Source organism: Myotis davidii, unplaced genomic scaffold, assembly GCF_000327345.1.
Source record: "Myotis davidii unplaced genomic scaffold, ASM32734v1 scaffold46, whole genome shotgun sequence".
NCBI lineage: Eukaryota > Metazoa > Chordata > Mammalia > Chiroptera > Vespertilionidae > Myotis > Myotis davidii.
The window spans coordinates 11,845,007-11,867,529 of NW_006383006.1; the positions used below are offsets into that span (position 1 = coordinate 11,845,007).

At 41.7% G+C, this 22,523-nt stretch overlaps 1 protein-coding gene across 1 annotated transcript in view; it reads left to right on the top strand.

Annotated features, from left to right (window-relative positions):
* RYR3 (ryanodine receptor 3) overlaps positions 1–22,523 on the top strand; it is a 417,605-nt gene that overhangs the window by 88,551 nt on the left and 306,531 nt on the right. The window contains 5 exon segments of the mRNA XM_015557536.1: positions 2,324–2,436; positions 3,348–3,447; positions 6,501–6,594; positions 11,568–11,642; positions 13,594–13,750. Of these exon segments, the coding sequence (XP_015413022.1) occupies positions 2,324–2,436; positions 3,348–3,447; positions 6,501–6,594; positions 11,568–11,642; positions 13,594–13,750 (539 nt within the window).

Here is a 22,523-nt window from a genome sequence, read left to right on the forward strand (position 1 = left end):
CTTTCCTGTCTTCTTCCTTCTCTCCCAATATATTTATTCACATGTAACTACCAAATCAACATTAACTACTTATATTGCTATAACTGTGACTTTTATTTGTAAATGAAACTCATTATATACTATGCTCAGTTCACTTTTTTATTTTTGAGTTTTCTGGTAGTTAATAGTTATCTTATTTGTTTTATTTTCTGTGGCCCAATCATTCATACATTTCTAACCTATTCCATAGGACTGACACTCTCCCCTGGTTAGATTCCATCTCATTCCATCATCCAGAGAATTCCCTTTGCCTCTTTCCTGGATTCCATATTTACAGGAGTGCCTGTTTTTCTCCCTCCTGGTTGAAGCCCATTATCTAGTAGCTTTTACAGAGAGATTAATGGGAGGTCAGTTGCCATCTAAAGTTTCTTAATTTCAGCTTCACAAGTAATTCATAGTATTTTACATTGGAAATTTTATTGTTCTCAGCACCCCAAAGGTTTTTGTCTATTTTCTCCTAGTTTATGGTGTGGCTGTTAATTTCTAATCCTTTGTGTGTGACCTGTTTATATTTTTGGGGGGCCATTTGGATCTTCTCTTTTGCCCTGAGGTCAGAAATGCCACAATGGTCTGGCTGCACATGGGATCCTTTCTGTTCTAAGTCTCACAGGAATGGACCCTGGTGTGGGTCTCTCTTCTCCACTATGCTAGGCACTTCCTAGGCCATTCCAATCTGAAAATGCTTCTCTTTCAGCTCTGGGAACATTTTAATAGTATTTCTTTATCAATTTCCTTCCTTTTCTCTGTTCTTGTTTCCTGTATCCTGGAAATTCTCTAGATTGGTTTTCTAATTTTCTTTTCTTTCCTATTTCTGTTTTTCTTCATTCTTTTTTGAGGAAGAATTGTTCCACTTGATCCTATAATCCCTTATTTCTCTCTTTTCCAGGATCAGAGAAGTTTTTCTCTAACAAGAGCCTTCATGGATACATTCATTGTTGCTTCATTAATGTACTTTTTCTTATCTCTCTGAAATTATTATGAGATTTTTTTAAAAAGTTTTTTGGCTGCCTGTAATCTTTGTTTTTTTAACAAGTCCCTTTCCCCCTTTTTGTTTTGCACCTATCATTCATTTCAGCCTTTCCTCGGATGCCTTTGTCTCCATTCAGGTTTAGATCAGGGCAGTAAAAGCTGACTGGGAGCTCAGAGTGTGTGGCTGTGACTTGCCATCCCTTAAACCTCACCTCAGGTAATCCAAATGGGACTGAGGCACATACCTGGAGGCACCCAGACAGCAGTATCTTTTATATTGGGGATTAGGCTTCCTTAAAGAGTAATCCTAAATTTGTGGGGGTTGGGGAGAGGGTGTTCAGCATCACAACTAGCTGAGGGTTGGAGTTGAGGGACAGAGGCAAAGAGAAGGGCGCTGGGGATTACTAATCAGGATATGGAATTTTAGTTATTCTTTCTCTTCAATATTCTTTACTTCCTTGTTTCACAGCCTGGTGTTTCCAAAGCCAGACCTTTAATGGTTTGTCATTCCATGGATTGAGCTTCCAGTCTTCTGTGGGTGGAGGAAGAAGAGTTATCCATCTGGCTGTACAGGACAGAAAAAAAGGATGCAGGGGGTTAAATGTTCCTTTAAAACTTTCAGCCAGTCCTCCTGTTTTCAAGCCCCTTTTCTACTGTTGCCTTCACAGTAACAGTTACCTCCAATTCTAGAGACTTTCTGGAGAATATGCAACAGGAATGGCCTTATTTATTGAGATTGGCTTCCCACCCATTTTCTTCCCCCAAAGACTTGAGTTTTAGTGTTCTCTTGGCTAAACACCATCTATCTGCTTTCTTTTAATCAAAATGTCAATTTCTCTTTGTTGCTGTCAACTCACACCTATCTTTGTTCCTGTATATCTAGACCTTTCGAAAATCTCTCATCATTCCCAGTAGAAATACTGATGTTTTAGTAGAATGTATGGAGATATGGGGCAAAGATAAAAGTCTGGAAGTAATCAATCATCCAATGAAGTCAATTCTTAAAGCAAAGAGTTGTAAGTGCCTGTGAAGAAAGCATTTTTCCATATGTATTTAAAATACTCAGGATCCTGTAGCTTATGGCCTCCAGACGCTTTCCCAACATTGTCTGTCTCTAGAGGAAATTAGAATGATAGATTTGGCAAAAGCAGACATGGGGTTGACTGGAATGCTTACAGTTAAATAGAAATTGAGGTCTGGAGGTGGAGCGAGGAGAGAGATTGTGTGTTTTCCTCATCAGGGAAAACAGTGAGGGACATAATTAGAGACAATGGCTCCTATGAAGCAATGACTAACTCGAGGAGTCTCTATGTAGGAGAAGCCTGTTGGTGGACCATACATCCCGCTTCCAAACAGAGGTCCGAGGGAGAAAAAGTTCGAATTGGAGATGACCTCATCCTCGTCAGCGTGTCCTCTGAAAGATACCTTGTAAGTACCTCCTAACACAGGCATCTTTCATTCTCAGAATATTTTCCTTTAGGAGCGGTTGGTCAAGGAGAACAGAGCCACAGCAGGTTGCACATGATAAGACAGGCGCCTTTACCTAGTGTACTTGAGAGGTGATTAAATCCTCTCCCCTGCCAGTTTGTCTAGGAGCCTGGAATTTAACTGTGAGTTATCCTTTCAGCATAAGGTGGTGTGCCAGCAAACTCTGCTAAATTGCCCCAGGGACCTCCAGAGACAGCTAACTCTTTAGCTGCCATTACTGTGAATTTATCACGTTACTTACCTCTTGTCCAGTGAAGAACAAGCCTGAAAGAATAGGATATAAGGAAATAAGCTTTTGCTGGAGACAGAAATAGAATTTGAAGTGTTTCAGCATGTGAGATGTCATAGTGGTTGGAAGATGCAGGTGAGATTTTACACCTGGGAATAGGTAATAGGCAAGCATCATTGACATCAAGCCCTTGGCTGGTGGGGAGGAGGGGTACATGTGTGGAATATCTGAAGATCAGAGAAATGCCAAAGGTAAGTTTTGAAGCTTCTTCATGCCAATCCTGTTAGCAGAGTTTACATTGCCTAGACCAAAGACTGAAGTAATTTTTCCCATTTGTGAGTTCCTGTATCCTACCAACAATAAACATTTTATAAATTCCTGTTGAATCAGGGATCCAGCTAAAGGGATGAAGTCAACATTTGTCACCTCTGTAGCTAAATGTTTCTTTCCTCTTCCCTGAATAAAGTGTCCCACTTTGAAGCCCCTTCTAGATTGGGGAGGAAATCTTTCACAGCTATGTAGAAAGAGTCGGATGACACCAAGGCTGTTGAATTCAATCCTTGAAATTCCAGGTGAGTGGCCAAGTGATTTAAAGGCTGTCTCATCTTTGTTTCTGCCACAGCATCTCTCCATATCCAATGCTAACATACAAGTGGATGCCTCCTTTATGCAAACACTCTGGAATGTACATCCTACGTGCTCAGGAAGTAGCATCGAAGAAGGTGTGCTTTCTTTATGCATGCGGCCCTCAGCCTGCCCGTCTGTCCTGTGCTGCCCATACTGACATTTTCTGCTGCTTCCCAGCTCCCACGTGAATGTCTTGACCCACAGTGAGCATGACTTGAGTTCACCTGAATTCCTTTCTCTGATGTTGGTGTGGATTATTTTCTGTCCTGATTTCTGATGACATGAGCATTCCTGGAACTATTTTTAATCCTTGGAGTCCCCTATTATTTTAGCACTAGATGCATTTAGGACTTGGATATGCATCTTCCCTCACCAACTGACTTTTCGTTTTTATTTATGGTTATAGTTACAAGTGTACAGACTAAGCAACTTCAATTTTAGAGGAGGTTATTTGCCAAGAAGGCGGTGGTGTTAATATTTCTTCCCAATGCATCTCTCCATACAGGTGGGAAAAGGACTTTCTCTCTAAAAAAAGTACGTTTGGCCATTTGTTTCTACTTGTATTTATGGAAGGCCATTTAACAATAATAAATGAAATATATTCTCGGTATTTTATTTTTCCCTTGGAAGTAAGATCATCAAAGTCTATTCGACATACCCTATTTCTTGGAGCCAAACTCAATGCACCTTTCAAGCTATGTAATAAATATACTGGCCTTTCCTCACTCATGAGCAGTTTCACATTTGGGCAGAATAATCAAATGCCAATGACCTGGAGGTTATCACATTACATTGTAACACTTTAGAGCAAGATTGATTTTTTAAAATACTCATATCACAGACTTTAACCCTGTTATTAATCCTGAGCCTAGTAGTTTCAAATTGGGAATGCCCTCCTGTGACATGATGTTTGACAATAGTAAGCTGAGAGTGGCAAGGTGATGCCCCAGTTTCAGATGGCATCACAGCTAAGCTGAATAATCAGGAAACAACAGACTTTTACCTCTTTCGGTGACTTGTGGCAGGCTTTGAAAAGGCAGGGTATGTTTACCCCCCTTGTTTTATGCAAAAATTAACCCACCACCCTATGTTGATTGTCAATCATTCACTTTCTATGAGGAATCAAGGCACTCTGGTTTAAATCTTCCCCAATGAAGTTTTGACTGAATCATCTCAATGTTAAATTTTTCATGATTACTGTAGGAATAAAATTATTTTCTAGGCCCAACAGAGGGCTTGTGCAAATTAATTAAAAAGTGTTTACAAATCACGTCAGAAAGGTCCTTATAGAAGTTTTAAGTACCCGAGGGTAGCTCATCACTGGTGTCATCTGGGCCTGCAGACAATTGCCTGTCAGCATCCCCTGGTGAGAAACACATTCCAGCCCTTGAGAGTGTAAGTGACCCCCATCAGGACCCTTATTTCTTGCCTATCACCCTGCATATTTCAATTAAGAAACGTTGTGATGTACCAGCACTTGGCAGTTTTCTCCATGTGGATAGAATATTGATTGGAGGAGCCTGAGGACTGTAAATGATGATCTCCAAGTGGGCCATGGCCTCACCATCATGAGACGATGGAAAATTTAATTAAGAGAATGATCATAGATGATTTTACTTTTCTAAATAAATTGGCTATTAGGAATTCTCTTACAGTATATTATGAATTATATTTTTGTAGTTATTATTTCCTCACACAAGGATATTTTTTCCATTGATTTTTAGAGTGGAATGGAGGGAGGGGGGAGCACAGTGGAGGGAGGGCAGAAGAGAGAGAGAGAGAGAGAGAGAGATGAGAGAAACACATTGATTGGTCGCCTCCAACATGCATCCCTACCCAGGATGGGGAACCTGCAATGGAGGTACATGCCCTATCAATTGGTTGCCTCCTGCACACACCCTGACTGGGGCCAGAATCAAACCTGCAACCTTGACCAGGAATCAAACCCATGACCCTTAAGTGCTACGGCTGACACTCTAACCACTGAGCACATGGGCCAGGCATGAATTATCTTAATGCAAAAAAGATGCAACTGGAAATAGTACAATAAGTTAAAGAAAAGTTGAAAAAATATGTTTGAATGTTTGGGGAAGTTTAAGAAAACTTGCCTTGCCTGGATGAAAAAATGAAAGGGAATATCAGCCTGTCCCTGCACAAGATACACAGCTAACACTTTTCTCTTCTGGCATGACTTCTCATTCCTACTGTTTACATACAACACCCAAAATAGTTTGGCCAGCCCCTAGAGTGATCTAAATATGTGATTTTTTTAAAAAAGCAGATATTGAGCATATTAAGTTTATATATCTTCTGAGAACAGACTAGCCTGGAGAATTGTTTAACTCAGTGGGATAAAAAATGTCCATTTGTTTTTGCAAGGTAAAGCTCAGACTGGGGCCCCTCTCTTGCTACTCTGTACTTTGAACTAAGGCTCAGAAATTATTCAAAGACTAATTGGTCATCAGGTCCTTGAATCTCATTGTCTCCTGTCCATCTCTGAGCTCAATGGCTATTCAGATTCCTCTCCTTATTCTAAAGTTTGGAGCTTTTTGATCATGCATCTATGCTTGTCAACTCGGGAAAACCAGAATGTCATTCTGCCTTCCCCTCCATGCAGTAGGATTGATATCCAAGTTTGATCTGTGTTTGTTAAATGCATTCCAAAGCTAGCTTCTCCTAAGGCAACTTTTAATAACAATTTGCTGCCCCCTTCCCAGCACCTTCTTTCTTTCCCAGCGACCTGATTTGGATTTTGCCACAAAGCATACACAGTGAAATTGTAAGGGCCTGTCCAGGGTTTTGGTGTGGAATCATCACAAGCAATTGGAAAATCCTTATCTCCTTAACAGTAGCAGCTCAATTTTCCTTTTGGTTTTTAATTATATGAGTTGACACTATTTTCACCTTATCTTTTGAGGTTGGACTTGCTCATCCCTGAAACCCTATTTAACTTTCAATGTCAGAATTGTTTTGACATTCTTGTCTTTTCTGCCTGAGGCCTGAATTCATGGAATCTGTAATTTCCTAAATGCTTCTCACTTGGTGTTTTTCATAACTGACTCAGACCTGAAAAGATTTACCCTTTTAAGCATGGTGTTCTCTTTATTAAACTTGGCATCATTCATGGGAGAATATAATTCTCTTATAGGATACCTACTTGGTGGGCATGTAGTACGTCTTTTCCATGGTCATGATGAGTGTTTGACGATACCATCTACGGACCAGAATGATTCCCAGCACAGGTAGGCCAATGGCTTCCTCCTCTTCCTCCTCCTCCTCCTCCTCCTCCCCCCTCTTCTCCCTCTTTCCAGTCTCAGATGACTCATGCTGAAGCGCTTGCATTTGGACGTGGCCACAGATGAATTCTGTAAGTGGTGGTCAATAGCAAACTCCACGTCAGCCATGGGATGCAGTTTGTAGACAAGAATGGCAGGACACTAGAGTTGACTCACAGGTATAGGTACCCTGCTCCTTCGGCAAGTAGTTCTATGCTTCTCTACCCTTCATTTTCTCTGGTTGCTCCTGTCACTAAGGAGTTTCTGGTAGCATTCATTGTAGACTGAAGAATTCATTTTGGTAATGGAAATTGACCTAAATATTCTAGTAGGTCTGTGCACTAGCACAAATTATCCACCTGGCTCTTCACAGGCAGATCATCACTATCATTCCCCTTTCATGAGCTAAGTAACTAAGGTGGAGTTTGGGGATTCCCTTTTGCTTATTACCAAATAGGATTCAAGGAAACAAATGTCAGTATCCAACAGGAGCTGGATTTAGCACAGGGATGGTGCCAAGGGCAACATGGAGAGAGTGATGCTGAGGGTGATGGTATCTTTGGTCCTCTAGTTGACCCCTCAGTGGACATATTTTAGAAATCCAAACCTAAAGATGGAAGGTATTAATACAGGTCTTAAATTCATACAGAAGAGTGATTTAGTATTCAGTTTATCATCAGAGGAAAGGAGCATAACGAGCTTGGCCCCTGCAACTGTAGAAACCTTATATACATATATTTTTAAAAATCAAATCTCAGATCCAAATTAGACTGAATTTGAGGCTGCATTGAGTCTAGTATCCTGGTGGTAATGCATTCTTTGTTTGTGTACCATGCCTACGGGAACCATGTTAACTGTCTCTTTCACTTTATTAGAAACATGGACCACATACACACAACTTGGAAATCACCTCAGTCAGGCTCCTACCTAAAGGTCACACACTGGCCGATGGGAAATGGGAACCTAGATACTAGAGCTGCAGATGCTCCATCCAGGGCTCATTCCTTATTTGATGCAGTAAAGGACCGCCGGGAGCAATGAGCTTGAACATATTGTTATACATCTTAGAAACCATCCATGGGCAATATGTATCCCTTATTGTTCCGAGTCTCTTCCTACTTGTTCTGTCCTCTGAATACCCCTTCTTGGGAACCAGATGTGACACAGGAACTAGAGCAGTGTCTAGGACACACAAAGCACAAACCTATCGCAAATGCCTGTTTAATTCACTCACTGCCTCCTGGCACTGCTCCAACGGTTAGGCAAACTTGATTTCCCTCGGAATTCAGGACTCCGTGCTCTGCACAATGTCATGTGATCTTATTCAGTTGCAATTTCTTTACCCTACCTTTAAACAGTGAATTATGTAGTAGCGCACGTATGGTCTCTTTAATATTTTATTCTGCTGCATCAGGAGAAAGTTTGCAGGTGGATAAAGAACTGAAGCTTTGTGGGTGCGTTTCACAGTTACATCTGACATGGAATATCCTAGTGTTTTCTTCTCGTACCTGTTCTTTTAAGAATAGGATTTTGGGAAAATTAAATACTAACTTTGCACATGGCCCTTTTACCCCACTCCACCCCCACACCTGTCATTAAGTTTATAGCCATGTTAGAAGCAGCCTGTGAAGAAACTATACTGCTTAGAGAAGCATGTCATTTGGTGAGCACTCCATTCAGGTGGTTCAACAAGATCCTGACAACCAGAAAAGGATGGCAGGTATTTGAAAGGAGGTGCTAGGGAGAGTGAAACAGATGGAAAGGATTCCCCAAGTGGGCCCCTGAAGCAGGCACACATGCCCTCATTGAAATGAGAGTGAAGGCAGCCCTCCCTTGGCTGAGGAGTCCATGAGATCTAATTTGTATTTTGGGTAAAAAAAAATAAATTCAGATGAAAATAAGAATGATATATCCATTTCTCTGTAGGAAAGTATGACTGGGGTTAATAATCAGTTTTTTATTGTACTGGAACCTGAATTTTTGTGTCAACTGGTCTCTTAATCAAAATGGGAAGCCTTGGCAGTATTTGATGTCTAGGTAAGGTGAGTGAGAAGCCACCTGGTTCTCTTAAGTCATCAGGTAAAGTCTCAGCACTGGCTGGGATGGCCAGGAAGACTGAAATGTGAGAGTACAGTAAGGATCTCATGCAAGTGACTGCATTGTAATGGGGCTGACTTTCAGGAGGAAGTCATTTATGTTCCCTCTGAAGCCTGAGAGCAAAGTCAGGCTGGATAGAGAGGTTGATTGTCCCAGGGTGCAAACCAAAAATCAATCTGGTTTTCTGAGCTCTGATCCTTGGCTCTGCCTCTGGCTTGTCAAGCACGCTGGGGTAAGTCAAGTAAGCTATTGAAGTCAAAGCTAAGCTGACAGCCAAGCTTTCAAAAGCACCTCAGCTTACCACCCACTCTAGTCCCCTACTGGGGTAATTGTTTTAGAGAATGGGAACAGGTTGTTTCAACCTCTGTAACCTTGAGAGAATAAATGGAACACGTCACCTGTATTTTCTCGGTGGGAAGGAGGAACCTTCCAGAATTCTTTAGAGGTCAGAAGGAGAGTGTTCTCTAATATTGCAACCTCAGGGGATCCGCTTTATGCTCTCCTCCTTAGAGACCCTCTAGCCCTCACTGAGAGGGAGAAGCATGAGTGAAAATCCCAGCATGTTGTCTTGTGTGGCTGGGAGGTTAGTGCGGTATCATTACTATTCTAGGCATGGCACAGAGACACCTGGGGTGGTGGAGCAAAAAGTAATGTAGGATTTCTTTCCTAATATTTACTCTGTTTACTGATAATAGGTACATTTGACAAAGATTTTAGAATGACCTCTATCATCCCACCACCCAGAGTAGCCACTGTTAATATAGTTTTTCATTATATCACCATACCATTAAATATGTTTTTCTATGCATGTATACACATCTAAATGTAAACAAAATTTGGCTTAACCTACAATGGATAATATTTTGTACACCTTGGAGCAACTTTGGACACATCTATAATAATAAAAGTGTAATATGCTAAGTAGACCAGACAGTCGAACTACCTTCCAGACGAAGTCTCGGCAGTGGAGGGCCGAAGCAGAGGTGGTTAGGGGCAATAAGGCAGGCAGGCGAGTAGTTAGGGGCAATCAGGCAGTCAAGCAAGTGGTTAGCGATGATCAGGCAGGCAGGTGAGCAGTTAGGGGAGATCAGGCAGGCAGGCAGGCAAGGGGTTAGGGGCAATCAGGCAGGCAGATGAGCAGTTAGGAGTGATCAGGCAGGCAGCCAGGTGAGTGGTTAGTGGTGATCAGGCAGGCAGGCAGAGATGTTAGGGGTGATCAGGCAGGCAGGCAGGCAGGCAGTTGAGCGATTAGAAGCCAGTGGTCCTGGATTGCAAGAGGGATGTCTCACTGCTGGTTTAGGCCTGATCCCTGCCTAAATTGGCAGTCAGACATCCTCCGAGGAGTCCTGGATTGTGAGAGGGTGCAGGCTGGGCTAAGGGACCCCCTCCCCATGCACAAATTTTGTGCACTGGGCCTCTAGTTGATTAATAAAAGACATTAAGTTCACACAACTGTTCTGTGACTGAAGTGTCTTCATTAGACTATAGAAGAGAAAAACAGTGCACTGAGAGCTGAAGGGACTTGATCAAGGTCACACAGCTGACAGACTCAACCTCAGGTCGCCTGACTCCCAAGTCCTGTATTTTAACTATTTTATAATTATGCTGCTATGTTAGAGAAAAAAAATTACACATTTTCTCTTCACCTCTATAGATTACCTATTCTCAAAAATCTGCATCAAGTTTCTTTGGGGAATTGAGGGATCCAGTTGATATGTCCAAACCTTCTATGGCAGAGAAAGGACATAACTTGGCAAACTTAAGTGCAGTTAAATTATCAGTCTTAACCTAAGGTAATGAGATTCTCAAAATGTGTCTGGATTTAGAATACCAGGTAATTCAGGGACAACTAGAATAGTTTAATTCTCCATAATCTGTGATACAGATAGGTTGGTCCCTGTCACACAGATTGAAAAGCAGATTTTGCTAATTATCAGGTAAACATCAGGCAAACCCAGATGTCTTTACAGAATACCTGACCAATACTCCTCAAAACTGCCAGTCATGGAAAACAAGGAAAAAGTAAGAAATGTAGCAGGCCAGAGGAAACGGGGGAAACTGCCAGCTAAGTGCATTGTGGTGTCCTGGAACGAATCCTAAACAGGCAAAAATTCAGTAGAGAAATTGGTGAAATCCAAATAAAGTTTTGAGTTTAGCTAGTGATGATGTACCAATGGTGGTTTCTTCATTTTGACATGGTACCATTGTAATGTCAGATGATACCATTAGGGGAAACTGAGGGAGACTATCTGGGAGATCTCTGTACTATCTTTGCAACTTTTTTGTAAATCTAAAATTATTCCAAAATAAACATTTTATTTAAAAACACATTACAAGCTTATCTGATTGCAGGAAAGGAGACAACAGTACAGTAATAAAATCATGAACATTATAGCCACTGAGCATAAAGTTTTGTTCCAAGCTTCCTCGAACAGTGGAAATGAATTCACACTGTGCTGCATATATGTTTCAAAAGTGAAAACACATTTTAAAAGATTTCAAACATCAAGGAACTTAACTTGAAAGAGCTGGAGCATTCAGTATCCAGTCTCATGTGACTGGGCTGTTTAGACTTCTGGTGTGGAAATGGAGATGATCTCCCCCTTTATACCTGATGGTCCGTGAGTGTCCAGACTATGTATATGGCAAGCAATTCCCTCACCTTGAGCACTTTTTCCCTTCGTAAGAGTGAGGCATTGGGAAAGTGTGCCTCCCTTTGACTCTTGATTTTAGCTTTGCTGACTTAGAGAAACAGCAGTGTCTGAGCAGCCTCCGCGGGGAGCTGTCCCCTGCCCGGTGCTGATGGGTGTCATACAGGAACTAACCTCCAGCTCTGCTCACAGGAGGATATTCTATGAAGCAGGAGGAGCTGGGACACGAGCCAGATCTCTGTGGAGAGTGGAACCGCTACGGATAAGGTAACAAGGATCAGGATGGTCCTGTTTTCAAGATTATTTTCTTTCCTGGTACAGTCCATTCTCTTAAATATTTCATTTGGTTCAGATCACCTGGCAAATTCTCAAAAGTTCTTGGCCCACATCTAAATCTAAAATTTCTGTAACTTTGTCTTCAAAGAACAACAGCGCGCGCACACACACACACACACACACACAACACACTCACACACACACACACAACATTTCCAAGACCTCTGTTTTGATTAAGAAGCCAGCTGGCTCCTGCGCCCTTGCAGTGGCTGGGTTACAAAACGCAAGCTCTGATGTGACTGCTGAGAACCATCAGCTCTCTTCTCCCACTTGTTTCCTTGAACAGATTCCCTAGAATCCATATAGGTCTTCCCCTGAGTGTCTTTGCTGGCTTCAGTGGAAAGTTAGCTTTAAATGACAGTGTGGTGGCTGTGCTGGTGTGAGGTAGGGAAGACAAACATTGGTGGAAACATAGTTGTGGAGAAGCAGTACTTACCAGAACTTGCCAGGAACAGTGTTGCACTTGGATGGGGGGAACACAAGGCTGAGACTTTGGAGCCACGCGCTTGAGTAAAAACACCTGGTCTGAAAATGCCAGGCACTGAAAGGGGACCCAGTTCAGGTCTGGACCTTTATTTTGCTGAGAGAGACTGCAAGTTAGGCTAGAGCTAAACTGCTTGGAATCAGAGAGGAGGATCAAGTGTTGCCATCTTGGTTTTCTTCTCTAACTTTCTCTCTAGCTCTCTGCTCATTCTCCCCTGGACACATGTTCAAAGTAAAAGTCTCTCTCATAAAGTGTTCTCCAAGTAACCCACTAGAGATCAGAAGAAAATATTGCAATTTTTCTTACACACACACTCAGATTTTTATGGAGAAACTCTAGAGATGGCTGTTTTAGGGAATACTGGTTTTAAGGAGCACCTACTTATTATCTGTTTGAGGTATTTACATTATTTTTCCAGCCCTTTTCAAAGCTACACTCTTATTCCCAGGATATTAGCCCGTGATTCTTACTTAATGGACTGTTATAAAAAGTCAAAATAAGTGTGTATGTAGAGTGCTAGTAACAGGTGTTTATTCCCCTAGCATTCTAAACACGAAGAATTTAAGCATTTTGACAATGGTATTCACTTGTGCTCCAATGTGTCAGATAAAGAGAAGTGTTACTTTAAAATTTTGCATATGTATCTCTTAAATGTTTTATTCTAACTTAAAAGATAAATGTATTACAGGTTATTCGGTGGATAATTTATCCCTGACACTTTAGTACCAAACTTTTTAATGTAGGACCATAAAAAGGTCAGCAATCAACTTATGGGAACTTTCTCATGTCAATCATCCTGCTTTACCTTTCTCCCATAGAATTTATTGCCTTCTAATATAATATAATATTAATTTATTTATCAGGCTTGTTTATTTTCTCCCTCCCTCTGGCAAGTGTAAGCTGAACAAATATTCTTACTGTTTCTCTGAAGATGAGATTCTTTGTGGTAGAAAATTGTTCAGGTTTAGATGGCACATTTAGAAAGGCTTTGCTTTCCCAGAAATAGGTTTCTCTTGAAAGGCAACCTTCCCATTCTTTTCGTGGTTGGTTTGTTGTTGGTTATTGTTGCTGTTGTCGTTGTTTTCATTAAGATGCTTCAGTAGAGTGAAGGAAAAATTGAAAGCTTGGAACTTCCAGTTACATTAAACTATTGCCCTGCCTGCCCCAGGATCATGTTCCTTGTTGGAGTTCTTAAGAGAGGTCACAAGGGAGCACCATGCTTTGTTTTAGGTGGACAGGAAATCCTAGAGCAAACCAGGAGACTGGTGCTTTGTCCTGTAGGGGATGAGCCCCAGAAGGGTTATGAGCCTGCTAGCATGTGTATGAAAGCACAGGATAAATGTTGAAAAGGACTTATCTTTGTGTAAAAGCAATTTCTTGTCTGTTTCACCTGCCCAGCTGGAGTGGCAGTAACATCAGATGGGGCCAGGCTTTCCGGCTGCGGCATCTCACCACAGGCCACTACCTGGCCTTGACTGAGGACCAAGGCCTTCTACTGCAAGACCGGGTAAAGTCAGACACCAAGTCCACAGCCTTCTCTTTCAGGGCATCAAAGGTAAGGTCTGATGAAGTGAACTTTGACCTTGTTCTAAAAGCAAAAGCTCTGAACCATCCAGGTAGAAATCTGACTGAAAAGAATGTAGGCTGGAGCAAGTTACATTTGGAAATTAAACCTATAATAATCACCTCATTTCTGTATCTGTTGAATTGAGTTCATAGAGGAATGTGGTACCTTAGATGTAAGTTGACATCTTAAGAGAGTGAAAAGTAGGAGAAAACAAAAGGATCACAGGCATGGACATTATTGCTCAGAAGCTAATGGAAATATTGTTTGACACTTCATTGTAGTTTTTAAGACTTTAAGCCAAATATTTCATCCTCTACAACAGAGGTAACATGGATCTATGAGTTTCAGTGCTACATTTGTTTGAGTCAAGAAAATTATTTCTTTCAGAAATATTTAGAGAAGGCATAATTCTGGATGTGGCACTTTTTTTCATTATTGTTGAAAGTATGACATAGGTCCCCTTTTTTCCCCACTTACTCCACCCCCACCACCCAACCCATGCCTTCTCCACACTATTGTCTGTGTCCATGGGTTATGCATATATGTATATAAGTTCCTTGTTCTCTTCCCAGCTACCCACCTAACCACACCTGTTTTCCCTCTGAAATTCGACAGTGGACATGACATCTTCTTACAGTTATTTGCAGTGTACCAAGTTATCCATACCTTTCTCATCCTTTTCCTAGGTCATCTCTTCTCTCCATATCTCTTAGCTCTCACCTATTCATCCCGAACCTTCATTAAGAGTGGACCTTGTGTTAGTTAGTTTAACCCCAAACATGTAGCTTTTGCTATTTGACATGTTTATGGAGAACTATTTTTTAACTTCTACCTTGAATGTTCAGCCATGATTTGACTCTTCATAACTCAGAGGATCTAGTTGGATGGTCAGAATGGCAGGCTGAGCTACCTTCTGATGGACAGTGGGATGTTCGGTTGCTTTATGATTGTTCTGGAAAGATCATCCAAGCATAAGGAAGTCTGTGCACGGACGTATGCATTTTATCAGGGAGTCTGCTCCTCGTGAGAGGATAGCTCAACATTCCCTTGGTGAGCTTCATCTCTAGTTTCACTCATCCTTGCTCTTTTCTGGAAACAAATCTGGAATTGTGTTCTCAACATGATTTTAGAAAAGGTTTATTGATTATTCTGTCCGTGTAGGACTCAGCTTGAAGCTGACGGCCCAGTTTTCTATGGGGCATCTCTGCCTCCTAATGAATCAGGGGAGGACAGGTTTTCAGCACTACCCATTTTTTAGCAGAGGCCTCAGACTCGTTTTCCTTTTTCCACAGTCCAGTAGTCTTTTTAGGCAGCAAACCTCTTTAGCATACATGTAGGTTTTTCTCCCCAAAATTGACCTATATCAAAGTTAGGCTTTTTCCATACCATATTTCAAATATTTAAAGATGTGAGCTTCCTGCCCTAAATTCCCCACCGACATTACCTTCATTTTCTGCCTCTCTTCCAATGGTGTGTTGGTTCCTTGACTTCATTCTGGTTTTCTGAGCACATCTCTTTCATGCTACTCTCACTTTTGTTTAGTTATTTAAAGATTCCCAGCACAAGAGGATTTTAAATATATATATATATGTATATGTATATGTATATGTATATATTATATATGTAATCTATATATATCATCTATATATATCAGTTATATATATATTTCATATATATCATATATATATCACAGCTAGATAGATAGATAGACACATATATGTGGTAAAACATTTTGGCCTCCAGGAAGTGGTTTAGGGAAATAAAGTTTGCTTTAAAAAAATCACTGAAACAAAGCAATGGAAAAGTCCTAAGAACAGAGATAAAAAGATCACATTCTCCCCTAGGACACAACTGGGACATGGGTGTCTGGTCTGGGGTGAGAGTGGGTAAAGTGGGGGCTGGGCGATTAGAAAATAAGAAATGACTCATCATGGCTGATGTCCAAGTAAATGCCTTTCTAAGAATGGCTGCTTGGCTTTTTTCTTATTTGAACCCTCTACCCCAGCCTCCTCACCCACTGTAGATGTGCTGACACTGAACTTTACCATTTCAGAAAGGGCCCCTCTGTGACAGCAGATGAGTCTGGTGGCCTTCCAGGCAGCTGGCAAGATCTTGTTCCAAGGGGACTCTGCATTCACCCCTTTCTTGGGCAACCTTGTGGAGTATGGCTCAGTGCTATGCCCTGGTCTCGAGGGAAAACCAGAAAAGCTCAGAGCACCATAAAAAGTCCTTATAATGCTCCTTCCACTTGGCACCACTCTGGCCTGTGAACACATTCTACCCTCAGAAGGCTCACTGACTATTGTCCCAAGTCCCTTCATTCCTATGCACATGGAGATAAGCAGCTAATGGCTGAACGTCATTGAGGGACCTTGGGGGCTGCCAGCATAGCAGAGCTGGATGTGAAAGTCACCCATAAGTCACATCGTCCTACGCTTGGTAGTGTGGCTGTATTTTGTTGAAGTTACTGTGTTAGAGGTTTTAAATAACTCTCAGTGCAACAGTATTCAGCCCAGCTACCTTCATTCTAATTTGAAAGGAACTGACGTCAAAATGGCCTACACTCTGTGCAGGCCAAGATATGGCTGTGTTCTCACAGGTGATCAGGGCTTCCTTGGGACATGGTGTGAGTACGACATTAACTGTGCAGCTACACAAAAAGAGAGAATGTGTGGCAGCACGCAGTTCTGCCTTGTACAATCCAGGGAGCTCCTGGGGAAGAATGCCAGCAATGCCTTGATTTCTCTGGGCCTCTAGCTTCCTCCTTAGTGAATGTCTTACTTCACTCAGTGCAGGCTCTCCTCTGTAAGTGGGCTCTCCAGCATGTTTCCTTTCACTAGGGAATAGTCATGGCCCTCCACAGAAAGAACTGTGATCTTATTTTTCAGTGGTGTGAGGGCATTGAGCCATCTTGCCAGCTTCTGCCTATTCCAGGTGTTGTGTGATAGAGATGATGAGAGAGTGCTTTAGGCTCTTCAGGCTTGGGTGGTGGCTCAGGGGTTGGAGGCACTCATTGGACAGGCTGGGAGGTAGAGCTAGGGTGCATTGTTGCCTTAGTTAATAGTGTTGGGTAGGGCATTCTTCTGATCCTCTCTGTGTGTTGGAGAATCTAGAAGACAGAAAAGGTACTCCCAGAGGAGCACTGTTTGGGCTCATGTGTTCTGGGATGACACTAGGTTATCTGGGCTGTGAGTCATTTGACAACGATGTGCTTCCCACTCGGTGCTTCCTGTCAAGGGCTTTGGAACAGCTGCAAGTGTGTTACCATCCTTAGCAAGCTGCTCTTATGAGAAAGATGGCAGGTGCCCCTGTGAATCTTGAACAGGGGTGTGACTAAGCCTTAGTGGAAGGTGATCAGACCAAGCAGCTGCTAGTCATTGGCATGGCCTGGCTCAGACAGACTCAAACTGAGGTCTTTGAGCAAGCTATGTGAGCATACAGGGTGAGGCAAAGTAGGTTTAGAGTTGTTTGTATGGAAAATAATACAATGATTAATAAAACAATAATACAAGAATAAACTGTTTCACATACTCACAACTGTAGCCCAACTTTTGCCCCACCCTGTACAGAATAATGAGCAGAATATGATTCTGCTCAATGTTTTTTTCCCCGTCCATGTCTGGGATGATCCAAATCAGACCAGAGGTCTGGGATGTATTGTTGCCTCCAAACTGCAGCATCAAGCGTTATTCCTGTAATCTGGAAGGGGTGTATGAGAAGATAGAGCATGACCTCCAGTCGCCTAGATCTAGCCTTGACCCTCATGTATCATGTGTGAGATCTTAACCAAGTTGCACCTCATTTGAAGCCTGTCATAAAAGTTTAAGATCAGACCCCTGCCTACCCTTCCATCATGCCTATTGCCACTCACTCACCATTGCCTTGAACTTTATCATTCTAAACATCTGTCAGTCTTCAAACATGCTGTTTATTTCTCACCACCAGACCTATACCTAAAATGCTTTGTAGCCCTCCACATGCTTTCATGAGTGAACTCCTCATCCTTCCAGGTGAGTGTCAGATGCCTTTACAGGAGCAAAGCTCTCCCTTGTCCTCCAGTGGGCCCTGTTCCTGATTCCATTACAGCCATCACACTGGCTTGTCAACCAGGAGCCCTGGATGACAAGACCACACATACCTCCCCCTTAGTTCAAATCTCGGCTCCCAGCACAGTGTGGAGCACGTATGTTAGAAAATTGCTTGGTGAAGGGACAGATGAATATGATCACACGTTAAAACACAGAGTGAAATCCATTTTATACTAACCCCTGCCATCTTCATAAAAGTATTCTGTCATCATGGTGCAATCATTTTGGGTCATAACACTCTTTACAAACATTGAGGGAGAGAGATTTGTTATTTTGAACATCTAAGTCACATTTCTATGAATTTGATTTCACATCATCTTTCCATGCTCTCGACATTGCAAGGCCGTTCCCCAGGGACTGTCATATAACGTGATTTAATATTTACTCTGACATGGCAGCACTGTCTATTTAGATGTCATGTCTCAGCATCAGTTTACAACACTGAATTCATTTCAGAGAAGAGCAAATTAATGTTCAAGCAACTCTTGAATAAATGATTGAGATAGAACCTCAAATTGTGCCTATTTTATTGCATAAATGCATAGAGTTATCACTGTTCCCCATTAGAGGACATTTTCCCTCAGTGTATAAAAATCTGAAATTCTCTTTAGTCACCATTTAGCAAATATCTACTATGTTCTAAGCACTGTCTTCTTCCCTACCACTCACTGCTCTCTCTGCTGGGTGTGCAAAGCATCCCTGCATACTGGACCCTCAGGTGCCCTTTAACCTCTGTGGCCCAAAACACATGGCAGCTGGGCTCATGGTCTCTCCCTCAATGGAAAGATTCATGCTGAAGTAGTGCCCTTGTGCCAGGTTCCTGGCATGCTCTGTTTCCTCACCACCCTGTCAGCTGGGGGAAGAGAGGGTATGGAACAAACGAGGGAGGAGGAGAGGAGAAAATTTACCTTAAGATCCAAACCTCTAGAGACAGCACCACTGCCTGACATTTATTGTAAATAAATCTACAAAGATTTTTTTTATTTTAAACTGATGCTTTCCCCAGTTTTTACTGGTCAAAGTGGACCAAATAAGCAGGAAAACCATGGGCTTTGAGGTGGGAGAAACCTGGCCTTGAATTTTGGTTCTGCCATTTGCTGTTCAGCCTTCATGTTCCTCCCTATAAAAAATGGGGGTGAAGAGCTGTGCCTTGGAGGATTGTTGTGAAGATTCGATGAGGCCAGGAAGATGACCTGAGAGTTGGACTCCTTGTGCATGAAATATCAATAGTGCTGCCTACCTGACGGGGACAGGAGGGATTGATTTGCAAGGATGGAGGAAGGAGCTCAACACAATGACTTCCACTCATTGCACCTTCACGAACGAGGCAGACACATCCACTCCTTCTGCATGCAGAGTCCCTCCCTTGTCAGCCAACCAGCAGAGGCTCTGAAGCCAGCCAGGCTCTAGTAGTGTCTTTTTAAGTTCATTTGAACGTCAGAAATTCAGAAAAGGACTGTATTGGTGGAGAAATGAATCCAAAGGTGATTTCTCAAGTATCTCCAGAGACATCTTGGAAACAGTGGGCTAATCAAGGCTTTCTTGATGGCTTACTCCAGCACCCATGAATAGGCCCCATCTTCCCATATCTACTCTTCTTCTAAAACATTTTGAATGATTAGACCAAGTGTCCTCAAACTTTTTAAACAGGGGGCCAGTTCACTATCCCTTAGACCGTTGGAGGGCCGGACTATAGTTTTAAAAAAAACAACTATGAACAAATTCCTATGCACACTGCACATATCTTATTTTGAAGTAAAAAAACAAAATGGGAACAAATACAATATTTGTATTTGCATGTGGCCTGCGGGCCATAGTTTGAGGACCCCTGGCTTAGACTGTTGGAAAGGAACTTTGTTGCCCTCTGTGGATGCAAATGGCTTAACTGTGTCAAATAACTACAAATTTTACCCTAATTAATACAGATGAATTAGGATTTTCTCTGTTCAAGATATCATGCTCTATCCTATTGCCATAGCTGACAACTCACTCACCCGTAGCCTTGTTCCTCTTCAAGCCATCATTCACACAGCTGCTGGAACCGTTATTCTAAGATGCAACCCTTGTGTTATCCCCCTGCTTAAAATCCTCAGTAAATTTTATTACCTACACTGGCTCTTCCAGAAAGGTATTCCAAGCAATAATTCTATGACAATTAAATTTAATGCGACCTTAAATAGACTTCAGCAGGGGTTTTTTTGGATCTTTTTGTTGTTGTTTGCTTTTTACTATAGGACTCATAAGACTCCATATTATACTATTCTAATGTTCCCTTTGACTTCTAAAAGAAGATATCTTATTTGTCCAATGTCCTCTTTTCCCACAGAAACTTTGTTGACATTGAGAAACATGAACATATAGTATAAAGTTCATAGTCCTTGTTCAGGTCTCTTTCAAGATTCCCACCTTCTTCTTACTCACTATGTTATTCTCCATCTTCATAGAATGCCATATCCTTCCATATCCCTTCTCTCCTCTTTCTCCTGGCTGAGCTCACATAAAGTGTCAATCTTGAATAAAATCATCTATAACTGCCCAGGCAGTCTGAGTTTTCTTTCTTCCAACCACCTATTAGACCTAGAATATAAACCATATCACCTTATCTATCCATATATCTATATCTATATCTAATCTAAATATATACATATATAGATATGTCTGTCTATCTATCTATCTATCTATCTATCTATCTATCTATCTATGGTAGTATATATAGATCCTATTTACATATGTAAACTGAAAGACATATGTAAACTTTAGAGACAAAAAGCGGCCTCAGGGTCACCAGGCTTCACTCCCCTGGGGCCATCAGGCTTCACTTTGCTGCTTGGAGCCTATGTATGCAAATTAACCGCCATCTTTGTTGGGTTAATTTGCATACTCTCCTGATTGGCTGGTTAGTGTAGCAAAGGTATGGTCAATTTACATGTTTGTCTATTATTAGGTAAGATATATGTATACTAGTAAAAGTCATATATAAAAGCCAAGTGACCAGAACAACCAGGCACTATCATGCACACTGCGGCTGGCCAACCAGCCTGATTGGGGGTGGGGCCAGCTGGCCAACCTTCCGTGTTCCCTCTCCCTGGCCAGCCTAGCCCCAGTTGGCCTCTATTGGGGCAGGCCAGCTAGACCCCACCCATGCATGAATTCATGCACCAGGCCTCTAGTTGTCATTATAAATTTGTATATACAACTCCTAAAGTTTATACAAACCCAAAGCCATTTTTCATAAAATAATAGCATATATTTTCAACTTATTCTTTATCATAACCTTCAAACAACTAAAACATTAACATAATTGATATGTATCTATGATAATGGTAATCATTCAAAAAAGTATGCTCAACTGACAAATGAGCTTTGGATTTACACTTGCTTTGCTTTTGAATTCTGTTTGACTACTTACCAGCAACTTGTTCAAACTCTGCAACCCTCAGTTTCATCATCTACAAAGTGGGAGACATAAAAACAACAGGGCCATTGAAAGGTTTAGTAAAAGTGTTCGTAAAGTGTCATATATAATAAATACTACTTTGTGGGTCCTTGGTAAATTCACTTGATGATGATGATGTCATTGTGAAGTGCTTAGCAAAATACTTTATTCAAAGTAGACACTACACGAACACTCATTCCAGTTCTTTTTCTTATCCTAGAAAGCTTAAATCAATCTGGAGAGCAGCAACCTAGTCATCTAAACCAAATATTTATGTGATAATCATAATGTGGTCATAAGCATTTCCTTAGTAAGCTCTCAATGAAAGTAGGGATAATGATTATTCTTATCCTTCAACACACATTAGAATAAGTAACCTGTTCCTTCTTGGAATCTAACACAGGAAAGATTGTGCAGATAAACAGATAGACAAATTGATGCCCATAGACAAAGAAAACAAAAACAAATTATTTGCAACCTATTTTAAGCAGAGTATTGTGTGAAATACAAAGACAAGCAAATCCCAGTCTTGCCCTTGGTGAGTTTTCAATGTGGCAGGGAACAGGAAGTGTACCAGCAAAGGGTTCATATTGCAGAAGATGTTAAAGAGCCCCAAGACAGGTGCCATAAGATCAGAGAAAATCTAAAGGATCTGGGAAAGGCTTGATGGATAAGATGTGAAGATGCAGAAGGGAGGCATGGGAGTTCCAAACAGAAATTATCTACACTAATAAAAGACAAACATGCAAATTGACCATACCTTCGCTACACCTTAAAACATGCCCACCAGCCAATCAGAGTGACTATATGCAAATTAACCCAACCAAGATGGCGGCCAGCAGTCACGAAGCTGGAGCAAGCAGGAGGCTTGGTTGCCCCAATGATGGAGGAAGCCAAGCTGCCACAGCAGCTCTGAGATCCACTCAAAGCAACAAAGTTTCAATTATAGAAGGTAAATAAACCCCAGATACATGCTTTCAGCTGACTGTGGCCACGGAGCTGCAGCGAGCAGGAGGCTTCCCTTCCCCCCACCCTGGCCAGCAATGAGCTCCACTCAAAGCAACAAAGTTTCAATTATAGAAGGTAAATAAATACCAGAATAAAAAAGAAAAAGAAAAAAAGGAGAGGCTGGGAGCTTCTGTCGCTGGAGGGTTTGGCCAGCCTGAAAATGGCCCTCAGCCCCTCACCCAGACTGGCCAGGCACCCCAGTGGGGACCCCTACCCTGAAGGGGGTGTC